At 40.6% G+C, this 12,258-nt stretch overlaps 1 protein-coding gene across 1 annotated transcript in view; it reads left to right on the plus strand.

Annotated features, from left to right (window-relative positions):
- The first annotated feature begins 1,157 nt into the window (after positions 1-1,157).
- The window catches only part of Myrfl (myelin regulatory factor like), a 108,503-nt gene continuing 97,402 nt past the window's right edge, over positions 1,158-12,258 (plus strand). The window contains exons 1-2 of the mRNA XM_045152239.1: positions 1,158-1,207; positions 1,359-1,552. Coding sequence (XP_045008174.1) covers positions 1,158-1,207; positions 1,359-1,552 — 244 coding nt within the window. The remainder of the gene's footprint in view (positions 1,208-1,358; positions 1,553-12,258) is intronic.

A 12,258-nucleotide genomic window follows, 5' to 3' on the forward strand; every position in this document is an offset into this window, starting at 1 on the left:
CATGTAAGCCAGATGCACAGGTGGCACATGCGTCTGGAGTGGCTGGAAGCCCTGGTGCGCCCATTCTCTCTCTCTCTCCCATTTTCCTTCTCTCAAATAAATAAAAATACAATATTAAAAGCACACATTTTAAATTATATAATTGAGAGAAATACAGAGAGAAAGAGGCAGATTGAAAGACAATGAGTATGGACATGCCAGGGCCTTCTTGCCACTGCAAGTGGACTCCAGATGCATGCACCACTTTGTGTATCTGGCTCTAAGTGGCCACTGGGGACTTGAACCCAAGCTACCAGGTTTTCCAAGCAAGCACTTTTAACCACTGAGTCATCTCTCCATCCCCAAATTGTATTTTCAACAGATCTCCTTATCAATGACAGTAGGAATATTTTGTTTCCCTTCCTCCTTGCCTGTTACCATTTTTGCCATTTTGTTCTTGAACACTGCTGTATCTGAAGGAAGCTATGTTTAACACTAAAGGGTCACCATTTGGGAGCTGATCACTGTTTTGTTCTGGGCGGTTGGGAGTGAGACAGAGTCTCACTATAGTTCAGGCTTACCTGGAACTGACTCTGTAGACCAGGCTGGCCTCAAACTCACTATGATCTTCCTACCTCAGCCTCCCAAGTGCTGGGATTAAAGATGTGAGCTACGACACCCAGCTAGAATTCTTAAATTACTACAATTGTTGTTATAACCCCATTTGTTCATCTTACCTGCCCTCTGAATCTTTTGGCATTATTGTGTGGCACAAAGAGTGGATGGAACAGGAGGGCATCAGGGTTATGGAAGGTGACATGGGAAGGGAGCCAAACAGTGGCAATAACAAAGGAGGGTTTTCACAAAGCATTGGTTGGGAGTGGGTGGAGGAGGCAGAGGACAATGAAAGAAGGCCTTTGCTGTGGTCAATCCACTCACACCTTGGGAGATCTGAAATGTGTATGCTTATTAGTAGGTCCTGCAAATGCAACTGGATTTGTCTGTTTGCTTCCTGACATACTGTTTTTCTTAGCAATCTCCCAACCATTTGCCTTACCTGCTTAAGGCAGCGGTCCCTGTCCCTGGCGTGGTGGGGAGCTAGAATGAGGAAGAGGCTTACTTTCTTAAAGCCATCAAGAAATAGCTTCCTTGACATTTCCAAGGGCCTTCAGGGCATGATGGTGGCTGCCCTTCCTGGCCACAAAACATACATGCAGGTAGAATCCAGGTATGAAACTGAGCCTCCTTGGTGGGAGGAGGGTTGCACTCTTTGCAAGTATTTAAAACATTTAGAGCAGAGTGATTATTTTTAAAAGCATAAGATTTATTTTAAGAGCCACTTGAGAGTTTCTCTCTGTGTGGAAAACCTCCTGAAACAGTTTTATCTGTCACTATGGATTTATCTCGTTGTTCCCCCTGGGTCTGGAAAGCACAGATGTGATTTTGGAGTCCTGGAGCAAGCTGGCTTCTGCAGAGATCATCTCCGTGTTCGTTAAGGTGTTAGGACAAGCCATGACTGGCAGCTCCTGGAAGCTGGGGCCCAGCTCCTGTTTCCAACTGGGGAAGAGGTGGGGTAATAAAAGACTAAGTGAGGCATTGGTCCGTCTGTGACTCTATAAGCTACTTATTTCTACCTTGAGAAGTGTGTGTATGTGGGGGGGGGGGTGATGGGAGAGATGCTGTGTGAAGCAGATGGGACACCAGCAGGGGCCTCTATGGGAAACTAAGCAGATTCTTTCTTCCATCTGTTTTTCTCAGCAATTGGTTTGTCCAAAGCCCAGTGAAGCAGTAGGAGCAAGTCAGTTCTCTGCAGTTGGCTGGCATTGCTGGGGGAGGCGAAGAGCTTGGGCTATCAGATGGGCAATGAGGAGGATGGTGGTGAGAGCATGCTTAAGAGCCAAGGCAGGGCACTGGGAATGCAGCTCAGTTGGTAGAGCACTTGTCTGGCATGCATGAAATGGCATGCACGACAGCTTGGGTGTGACCTGTCCCAGCACCACCTAAGGAAGGCAGGGTGGTGCACACCTGTAATCCCTGCCTTAAAAGATGAAAAGGGAATTTGAGGACTTCCTCAGCTACACACTGTATCCTGTATCAAAGAAGAAAAAAGAAAGCCGGGTGTGGTGGCGCACGCCTTTAATCCCAGCACTCGGGAGGATCACCGTGAGTTCAAGGCCACCCTGAAACTATATAGTGAATTCCAGGTCAGCCTGGGCTAGAGTGAGACCCTACCTTGAAAACTAATAAAAAATAAAAATGAAAAATCAAGGTGAGGCAGGGGCCTGGATGGCTTCTCAATGTCGCTTACAAACTTCAAACTCTGGGCAAGCTACCTGTCCTGCATAGGCACTGGGCCTCCCTGTAACTGCGACTTGCGCTGACAGCCACTCTCTAGCGCTGCTTCAAGTACGCAGTAACCTGAAGTGCGTGAAATGCCCACCCTTTTGCGAGGCCCAGAGTAAGAACTTAAACTCTGAGTGTCGTTGGACAACTATAGTTAATGTTCCAGTTTGTTTCCTTCTCTTTAGTCCCTTATAATCCTTTCCCATAAAGCAACCAAAAAGACCATTTGAAATGCCGTGTAAAGCGCATCCCGTCTCTTTCCAAAAGCTTGCTCTTGTTCTGACCTCTCGTCCTGCTCACGCTCCTGTGCCCGGTCCCTGGAAGGATTCGCTTCTTCTTCATGTTTAGCACAGTCCAGCCCCTGCTTGTGCCTTGCCATGCCCTCTGCCTGGAATGTTCTGTTTTTCTTGATGTCTTCATGGCTGGCTCCTGCCTCAGAGAGGCCTCCAGATCAGAAGGCGGCTCCTGCCCCAGGCTGTCATACTGTCCTGTTGTATTTCCATCACCATCTGGCTGCATCCTGGTTATTCACTGTTCCTCATATGTTGTAGATAGCATACCTTAGTCTTGCTTAGAAGGCAAGATCCCTAGACTGCTCTCACCTTTCTTTTTGATACTGCGTCTTCAGCACAGTGCTAGGTTTATGGCAGGTACCCAATGAACTCTGACTAAATCCACGGAAGAAAAATGCGGTTTGTCCTGCTATCTCCATCCTATCCTTCAGAGTCAGGCTCAAGATTAAACAATACTATGAGGTTATTTCTGACTGCCTCTGCTTTTCTCCAATGAATACAGGAAATATCTGGATACATTTTACCCATTTCCCTCTTGCCACACATAGCTAAATAAGGCTGTTGTCTCTTCTCCACTCTACCTACAACTCTAGGAAGCAGAGAAAGAAGAAAGGTATAAAACCAGCATCAACCATAATAGATACAGATAAAGAGATGGAGGACTAAGTATTAGATATTTAGATCATATCTGGCAAATGAACCCATAAGGTTTATTAAGACCTTATCACATTGTCTGTCATCTTCAAGAAAACCTTTTGGCTTCTTACTTTTGGCAATAGCCATCAGGAAATCAGTTATTTCAGATTCTATAGTGATAATTTTTTTTTCTCTAGAACAGCAAAGTATTCTACACAACAAAGTGTATCAAACAGAATGGAGATTGCCAAAGACAATACCTCCACCCTGTAGTGTCCCGACATCCATCCAAATGCGAGGGTTGAGTACATTTATTTATCGTGGCAGCTAGAGAGCAGTGGACTGCAGCTAAGCTTAACCCCTGGATGTCAGCTGCTAGACTCGGACTGCTTCTGTTGGGGAGCTACAGTGGAGCTGCAGTGCAAAGGCTCCCAGACAGCTGCTAGAATAGAACTGCATGGCTACATGGAGGTTCTCATGCCACTCAACCTGCTGGGGGAAGACAAAGCTTAGTCAGGGGACTGAAGGAAACTCAGAGCTAGAGCTCCTTTGGAGGTGGGGTGCTAATGTTTTTCCCACCTAGGAATGGCAAAGGGAATGGGGTAAAGGAGGGCATACAGAACAGGGAGGATATGCCCCGCTTATTTCATCTATTTAAGGGTCATTAGTGCAGTTCTTTCAAGTGAAAACACTCATTCATTCATTCATGCATGCATGCATTCAACAAATGCAGTTTGACTGCCAACTGCGAGCAAGGAGCGGGGCCAGGTGATGGATTTGGAGTGATGTATAAGAAAACTATGAGTTTGCACTCACAACCCTCTCCTACTGAGCAGGCAAGATACAGGCAATCACTAAAAGGTCAGGATTTTAAAATTATCTGTCTAAGACTTTAGTGCTATCATTTGCTTTCTACATTGCTTTTGCTGTAGTCTGAAAGCTCAATTATATGTGGTGAAATGGTGCCGTTGCGTTTTACAGCCCTTTGTCCTTTCAAATTATACAGGCATATTACCCCTATTTTATGTCTTATCAGTCTTCTATAGACCTGGAATCTGGATGTAGAAGTGAGATTCCTTTCTGTAGCCTATCATTTTTTATTATCATGATGATGCATTTATCATTAGCCTAAATTCCCATAATTGTATTTGGGTTAATTTCTGTTTAAAAGACTTCTGTTTAAAAGGTCTTCTTCTGGCTGCCCTGTGAAGTAGGTATAGCTAGTGTGCCTCTTGTTAGTAAACTTTCCTGATTTACTCACTTACTCTTCATTAATATTCCTGACTTGTTTACCTCTTCCTTATTCTCCTGGACATTTTCACATTGACACTCTTAAATAAATTCATAATCATTTTCTTATCTTAAGTTGCGAATGTATTCAGTGCATAAACTAGTTTAGGGATGTTGAGCTCTTTACACTTGTTGCTTCTGTATGAGAAGACAAAAGATGCTCATTGTTCCTTTACTTATGTCAGAATTTCAGGTATTTTTCTTTTGATTTTATCAGGCCAATAATTAAGAATGGTATTTTTGCCAGGCATGATGGCACATATCTTCAATGCCAGCACTTGGGAGGCAGAGGTAGGAGGATCACTGTGACTTCAAGGCCAGCCTGAGACTACATGGTGAATTGCAGGTCAACATGGGTTAGAGGAGCGAGATCCTACATCAAAAAAAAATGATATTCCTATTATAAACATGATCTTTCTGCATTAAAATTTCCAATCAGCTGTTGTCTGAATTTAGTAATCTATTGAGATTTTAATGCAATAACTTGTGATGGCTTACTCATTGAAGTTATTATTTATGATAAGTTTCAGTTGGTATTTTTTTGGTAAGTTTAAAGTCAATGTCCTAAGCCAAGTGTGGTGGCGCGTGCCTTTAATCCCAGAACTCAGGAGGCAGAGATAGGAGGATCGTAGTGAGTTCAAGGCCACCCTGAGACTACACAGTGAACTCCAGGTCAGCCTGGGCTAGAATGAGACCCTACCTCAAAAAACCAAAAACTAAAAAAGAAAAAGTCAATGTCCTAAGCAAGTTGTTTCTACCTTTCTCATGCCCATGTCTCTCACTTTGGTCCCCTGATTAAATGGGATGGTAGTGCTTTTATAAACAGATTACATACCATAGTAACAGAAATGCTGATTTTATTCATAACACTAATGGAAATAGCTCTCATGTTTTTTCAGTCATTTAAATGTGTCACTGGGTATTATTTGATGTGGATTTTCTATCACACATGTATATGAAAGCATGTAATGCATATAAATATGCATATGAATATGTACAATCTTAAGGATGTATACACTGGAACATTAGAATTGACATTGAATGTTCAATGTTGCCTTTGACACTGACCAAGAATGTCAAATATATTTTTATTTTCTTCTTCTTCTTTTTTTTTTTTTTTTTTTTTTTTTTGCATTTTTAGAGGTAGGGTCTTGCTCTAGCCCAGGCTACCTGGAGTTCATTGTATAGTGTCATGGCGGTCTCAAATTCATGATGATCCTCCTACCTCTGCCTCCTGAGTGCTGGGATTAAAGGCATGCACCACCACACCTGGCTCATTTTTACTTTTGATAAATAAATTCTAGTATTAATCATCTTTGTGTACCTTGATGATAAACACTCTTAATGTTAAATTCTACTTGATAGTATTTTATTTGGAACTTGGGTGTAATATTTACAAATGACATTAGTCTTTAGTTTTTTTTTTAAATTTATTTATTTTAATTTATTTATTTTTTATTTATTTATTTGAGAGCGACAGACACAGAGAGAAAGACAGATAGAGGGAGAGAGAGAAGGGGCGCGCTAGGGCTTCCAGCCTCTGTAAACGAACTCCAGACGCGTGCGCTCCCTTGTGCATCTGGCTAACGTGGGACCTGGGAAACTGAGCCTCGAACCGGGGTCCTTAGGCTTCACAGGCAAGCGCTTAACCACTAAGCCATCTCTCCAGCCCTAGTCTTTAGTTTTTTTAATGTTTCATTTCTGTCAATGCTTGGCATAAATTTTTGTTTATGTTACCTTCTCATTGCCAAGACAAATACCCAACCAGAAGCAGCATATGGGAGGAATGGGCTTAGTTCAGGCTTATAATCTCCAGGAGAAACTTTATCAAGTGTAGGAAGCTGGCTTACTTTATCACACATCCACAGAGGAGGGAGGGAGGGGCAGGAGAAAGGGAGAAAATGAATAGCTCAAGCTGGCTCTGAACACACTTTAGGGCTAGACTCCAGATCCACCCCCAGTGCCATACTTACTCCAGCAGGTCTTCACCTCCTAAGGAATCTACTAGGTGGGGGCTAAATAGGAAACATAATCACAAATACTTGAGGTGATGAGAACATTACATTCATATCACCACAGGCTTATGCTGGCTTCATAAAAATTAGAAGCTTTCATTCTTTCTTCATGTTTCAGAATCATGAAATTGATGGAGGAATTATCATCTTGATATTCCAAATGCATGACCCATGATACCATTTTGTACAGAGTATGATGATGGCCATGGATAAAAATATCAATTTATTCCAGAACTGCTGGTCATTTTAGACTTTTTAGTTATGAGTGAATCTTCGCAACTTTATTTTAGAATTGTCTTAAAATATCATTTTACCCAGAGTTGCATAAAATATTTTTTAAAGTTTAAAATATTTTTTGAATTTTTTATCATGTATATATATGCATATATATATATATATATTTTTCCACAGGTCATACTCTTTTATCCCCTTACCTCTTACCCTGGGGCCCTGCTCAGTAGGCTTATGGTATTCACTGTGGAATCATGAAGGCCTCAGTCAGTCCCTGTGGAGTAGTGGGGTTGGGTGGGGGAGATCATGCCTCAGGATGTTCCTACATTCTTTGTGGCTCTTACAGTCTTTCTGATCCCTCTTCCACAATGTTCCTTGAGCCATGGAAGGCCTTTTGGCAGTCTGATTTAGTGTTGAGTTCTTTGTCGCCTTTGGATTTTTGCTTTGATAGTTTTTAAATATAAATTATATTAAATATAAATTATATTAAATATAACATATACAAATATATTACATAATATATTAAATTTATTTAGAGAGAAATTACAAATTGTGGCATTTACTTTAAGGGAGATTGGGATCTAGGAAGGAAGGCTGGAGCAGAGTCATAAACACATTGGAAGTAGGAAACACACAGTTAGGTGGAAAACATTGTATTGTTCAGAAGGTTCAGTTAAGAGAAATTGAGGCTTTCGAAGAAAGACTGAAGTAGAGCCACAAACATGTGGAGGATAGAATTTAGGAGCTTGAGTAGGGAGATTTAGAAGGAACACCAATGGCATCTGCCGTGTGCTTTCCCCATGGAAGAAAGTTAAAAGAATAAATGGTGGTGACTTTAGATAGAATAGCCGAAATAAAATATCAAAGTAGAGACCAGGAAATTCCGAGGAGAAATGAGTAATGAAGAGAGTCACACTCATGATTGCCCTAACTTTAACGAAATTACACAGATAGCAAGCCTGGAGTTAGTGAAAGCGCCCACATAGTAGATCTGGTGTGTAAGGCAAATACACACATGGTAGATTCCGAGACCAGAGAGAATCAAGCGTGCAATCAAAATGAGAACTTACCCGAAACTATAAAGCAGAGACAAGCGGCAAAGCTCCCCCAGACCAAGAAAGTGTTTTGCCCTCCTCCCACCACCAGCCAAGCTGGGTGAGGGAGAAGCCACACTCATGTGAATCCAAGCAGAGATGAGAAGGAATCCAGAGGGAGCTCCACAAAGAGGAAAAAGACCTTTGGTAGGCTTTGAGTTTTCATTGTGTCTGTCACTATTGCCCTGGAACTGGTTGTCAGGATAGTAGTAGGAGCAATATTAAGGTTGCCACTTCCTCTGCTATTTCTCCTGGGTCATGGCAGATGTTGTAGAGGTGGCACATCTCATGGTGGGCAGTTAGCTATTTTCTTGTCTTATAGATCTCTGCCATCTTGCATTTCCCTACCAGGAAGGCCCCTGAATCTAATATAATTATTTTAAAATAATGACAACTAACTTTAAGATCATACAATTAAACCAGTGATAATAGTGGCATAATAGTGTTATCTTTCTGAATATATATCTATGAAGAAGGATGAATGGGTGGGTAGAAATAGTATTTTTAAAAATTTTTCTTCAAGTCTCACTGTGTAGCCCTGATGGGTTCAAACACATGAACCTCCTTCCTACCTCTGCCTCCTAAGTGCTGGGATTATAGTTTTACAACACTACATGTGACTGGGAAACAGATCTTAACTTGTGTACACTACATTAGTTTTATTTTACTTTAACAGAATAAAAAGAACTTGAAGGGAGCAGAAGGAAATACAGCATTTAAAATAATCATTTCTTTGCTATTGGAGATACCAGTTTAAAAAAATTTTCCAAGGTCAAGAGTCAATATTTAAAATACAAAATGTTGACATAGTTTTTGTTCACTATGCTATTATTAGTGTGTGTATCTTTATGAATGTGTGGATGTATAGGATGTGTGTGTGTGCATGTGCCACAGTGCAGGTCTGGAAGTCTAAGATCACTAAGGGTATTTTCCTCTCTGTTCACCCTCTTGAGATAGGGTCCTCCTTGTTGTTTGGGTTTTGCTGCTTGGGTCCATGTGCACCAGGCTGGCTGGCCTGCTTCTTTTTGTGAGCTCCTGGCTAGCTGGCCTGCCATCTGTGTTCTTCTGGCTCTGCCACCCATTGTTCCAAGTGCTTTGAGATCACAGATGCTGTTGTCACTTTATGTCAGGCTTTTACGTGGGTGTTGGGAAATTGAACTCAGCTAAACTGGGGCTGGCAAGCACCTTTAACCACTGAACCATATTCCCAGCTCTGTAATTTATTTTTAACTGAACAGCTCAGATTTAAGTAGAGTTATGGGTTGAATATGGTTGCTTTGCCCACATAAATGCATATTTCTTTTTTTAAATATTTTTTTGTTTTATTTATTTATTTGAGAGTGACAGACAGAGAGAGAAGAAAGAGGGAGAGAGGGAGAGAGGGAGAGAGGGAGAGGGGGAGAGAGAGAGAGAGAGAGAGAGAGAGAGAGAGAGAGAGAGAGAGAGAGAATGGGCCCAGCAGGGCCTCCAGCCACTGCAAACGAACTCCAGACGCATGAGCCCCTGTGTACATCTGGCTAACTTGGGTCCTGGGGAATTGAGCCTCGAACCAGGGTCTTTAGGCTTCACAGGCAAGCGCTTAACTGCTAAACCATCTCTCCAGCCCTGCATTGCATATTTCATGTGCTAATAATATTACATGGTTGGAAACTTAGCCCAGTTTGGTGTTTAGAAAAGATTGGGGTAGAACCCCTATAACTGAATCCTAATGGCTTCAAAAGAAAAGGGGTAGAAGCCAGACACATACACAAGCGTATTCCCAATCTCTCTTGCCATCTGATACAGAGTACTGCCTTGGGACTTTGACAGCAAGTAAGCCCTCACCAGAAGTCAGCTGATGCTTATGCCATGCCCTGGAACATCCCAAACTGTGAACTAAATAAACCATTTTCTTTATGAAGTATGAAGTTAGCCTGCCTCAGGTAGTTAATTATAGTAACAAAAGGCTGACTAATAAAGATAGTGAAGATGGCCTGAGATATGAAGGATGAGGTGGCTAGAGTATGTATGTGCCTTCCCAACTCACAACCTTCCAGCTGGCTGCGGTAGCACATGCCTTTAATCCTAGCACTTGGGAGGCTGAAGTATGAGGATTGCTGTGAATTTGAGGCCAGCTTGGCACTGCAGAGTGCATTCCAATTCAGCCTGGGCTAGAGTAAGACCCTACATTTGAAAACCAAAAAAAAAAGAAAAAGAAAAGAAAAAAAGAAATCTAACTCACTACCTTCCAATTTTTATTGTTTATATTATTTTTCATGTCTCAGAGTTTATTAGTTTTATATATTAAAAATCTATAGCCACAATTCCCTCCAATATTTAGAATATTCAGACTTCCTAATTTATATGGATTAACTGTTTTGCACTGGCTCCAGGGTCTATAGTCCCAAGTTCCTTCTTGGGAACCATCCTGGATTGGCTAAATTTCATCACCAAGAAGTTATTATCAAGACAGGCTCATAGACATTTTTTATCCTGAATATTTTTATTTTGAAAATATATATCTGTTGCTTTTATCTTTGAGAATAAATTTGTATTTACTCTTGCTTCTTTCTCTTAACTTGCTTATGACTTGCTTCTTTCTCTTAACACTGTAGCACTTATTAAATGATAGCTTTGTCTTTCATTAAATGGATGCCAATTCTATTTTTATAGTCATTGGTTTCTAATAATCTGTTATTATAGAGTATTCTTGCACATATATTTTTAAGTCTACATTATTCTTTTAAAGTAATTTCTCAGAATAACTCCAAGTCAAAGTACATATGGCACATGAAGATGTTTAGATATATACTAAGCTCCTTTCAGAGAGGTTATTCATTTATACTAACATCAGTACATAAGAGGTGCCTCTTATTTACATTATTATCATCAGTGATTTTTATTATTATAGTACAGTTTACTATATAATATTAATATATATGGTATATGGTATATTTATAATTTATTGTTGTTATTATAGTGCTTTATCAGTTTTTTGATAATTTAATAATTGCCAGTTTGGCTGGCAACTTTTTCTGTTCTTTTAAATTCTGTTTCTTAGTAAATATTAACATTCCTTATTTTCTAAACTGTCTTTTAACATTTTTTAATGTTTTTCTATCAAAGGTGCTGGTATATTGATTTTAAGGAGCATCTATTGAAATGATAATGTGGTTCTTGCATTTAAGTTTATTTATGTGGTGTATTTAACTTTAATCAGTTTCCATATGTTAAACCATCCCTGGGATGAAGCTTGCTTGATGGAGGTGAATAATGCTTTTTATTTTATTATTTTTATTATTTTGTTTTTCAAGGTAGGGCTTCACTCTAGCCTAGGTTGACCTGGAATTTACTATGTAGTCTCAGGGTGGCCTCAAACTCACAGCGAGCCTCCTACCTCTGCCTCCCAAGTGCTTGGATTAAAGCCATGTGCCACTACACCCAAATGTATGGATAATGCTTTTGAAGGGTTATTGAATTTAGCTTGTGAGGATTTAGCTGAGGAATTTTGCATCTAAATTCATCAGGAATATAGGTCTATAGTTTTCTTGTTGCATTTCTGTCTGGTTTGGTATTAGGGTCATTAGAAGGAGGTGTGGAGCATTCTCTGTTCTCTGATTATGTGAAAAAGCTTGAGAAAAACGGGTTTCAGTTCTTCAATGAATGTTTGGTAGAATTCTGCTGAGAACACATCAAGTTCTGCACTTTCCCTTTTGGGGAAGTTTTTGATTACATTTTCAATCTCAGTGGATGTAATAGGTTTGTTTAGGAGAATTTTCTGCTCTGGATTTAGTTTTGGAAAGTGGTATGTGTCGAGGTATTCATCCGTTTTCTCCAGGTTGTCCAACTCTGTGAAGTAGAGGTTTTGGAAATATGTCCTGATGATTCTTCTAATTTTGATGATGTCTATTTTGACCTCTCCCTTTTCATTTCTAATTTTGTTAATTTGAGACTTCTTTCACTCTTTTTTGTTTGATCAAATTGGTCAGGTGTTTATCAATCTTGTTTATTTTTTCAAAAAACAAGCTGGGTGCACATATGTGAGTGTGTGAGCTCGTCGTTGCGCAGGTATGTGTAGAGGAAGGGGTGTATGTGCGTGTGTAATATTTTTGTGTTTGTGTTATGGGGGAAAGTGAGGTGATGGTAATACTGGGGAGCCAGGTAAAGTCAATATATTGGTTATTTTCTTACAGTTTCTCTTTAGAGTTTAGATTATTTAAAAATAAAGGGCTGGAGAGATGGCGTAGTGGTTAAGCGCTTGCCTGTGAAGCCTAAGGACCCCGGTTCGAGGCTCGGTTCCCCAGGTCCCACTTTAGCCAGATGCACAAGGGGGCGCATGCGTCTGGAGTTCGTTTGCAGAGGCTGGAGGCCCTGGCGCGCCCATTCTCTTTCTCTCCC

Source organism: Jaculus jaculus, chromosome 6 (genome assembly GCF_020740685.1).
Source record: "Jaculus jaculus isolate mJacJac1 chromosome 6, mJacJac1.mat.Y.cur, whole genome shotgun sequence".
NCBI classification, from domain to species: Eukaryota; Metazoa; Chordata; class Mammalia; order Rodentia; family Dipodidae; genus Jaculus; species Jaculus jaculus.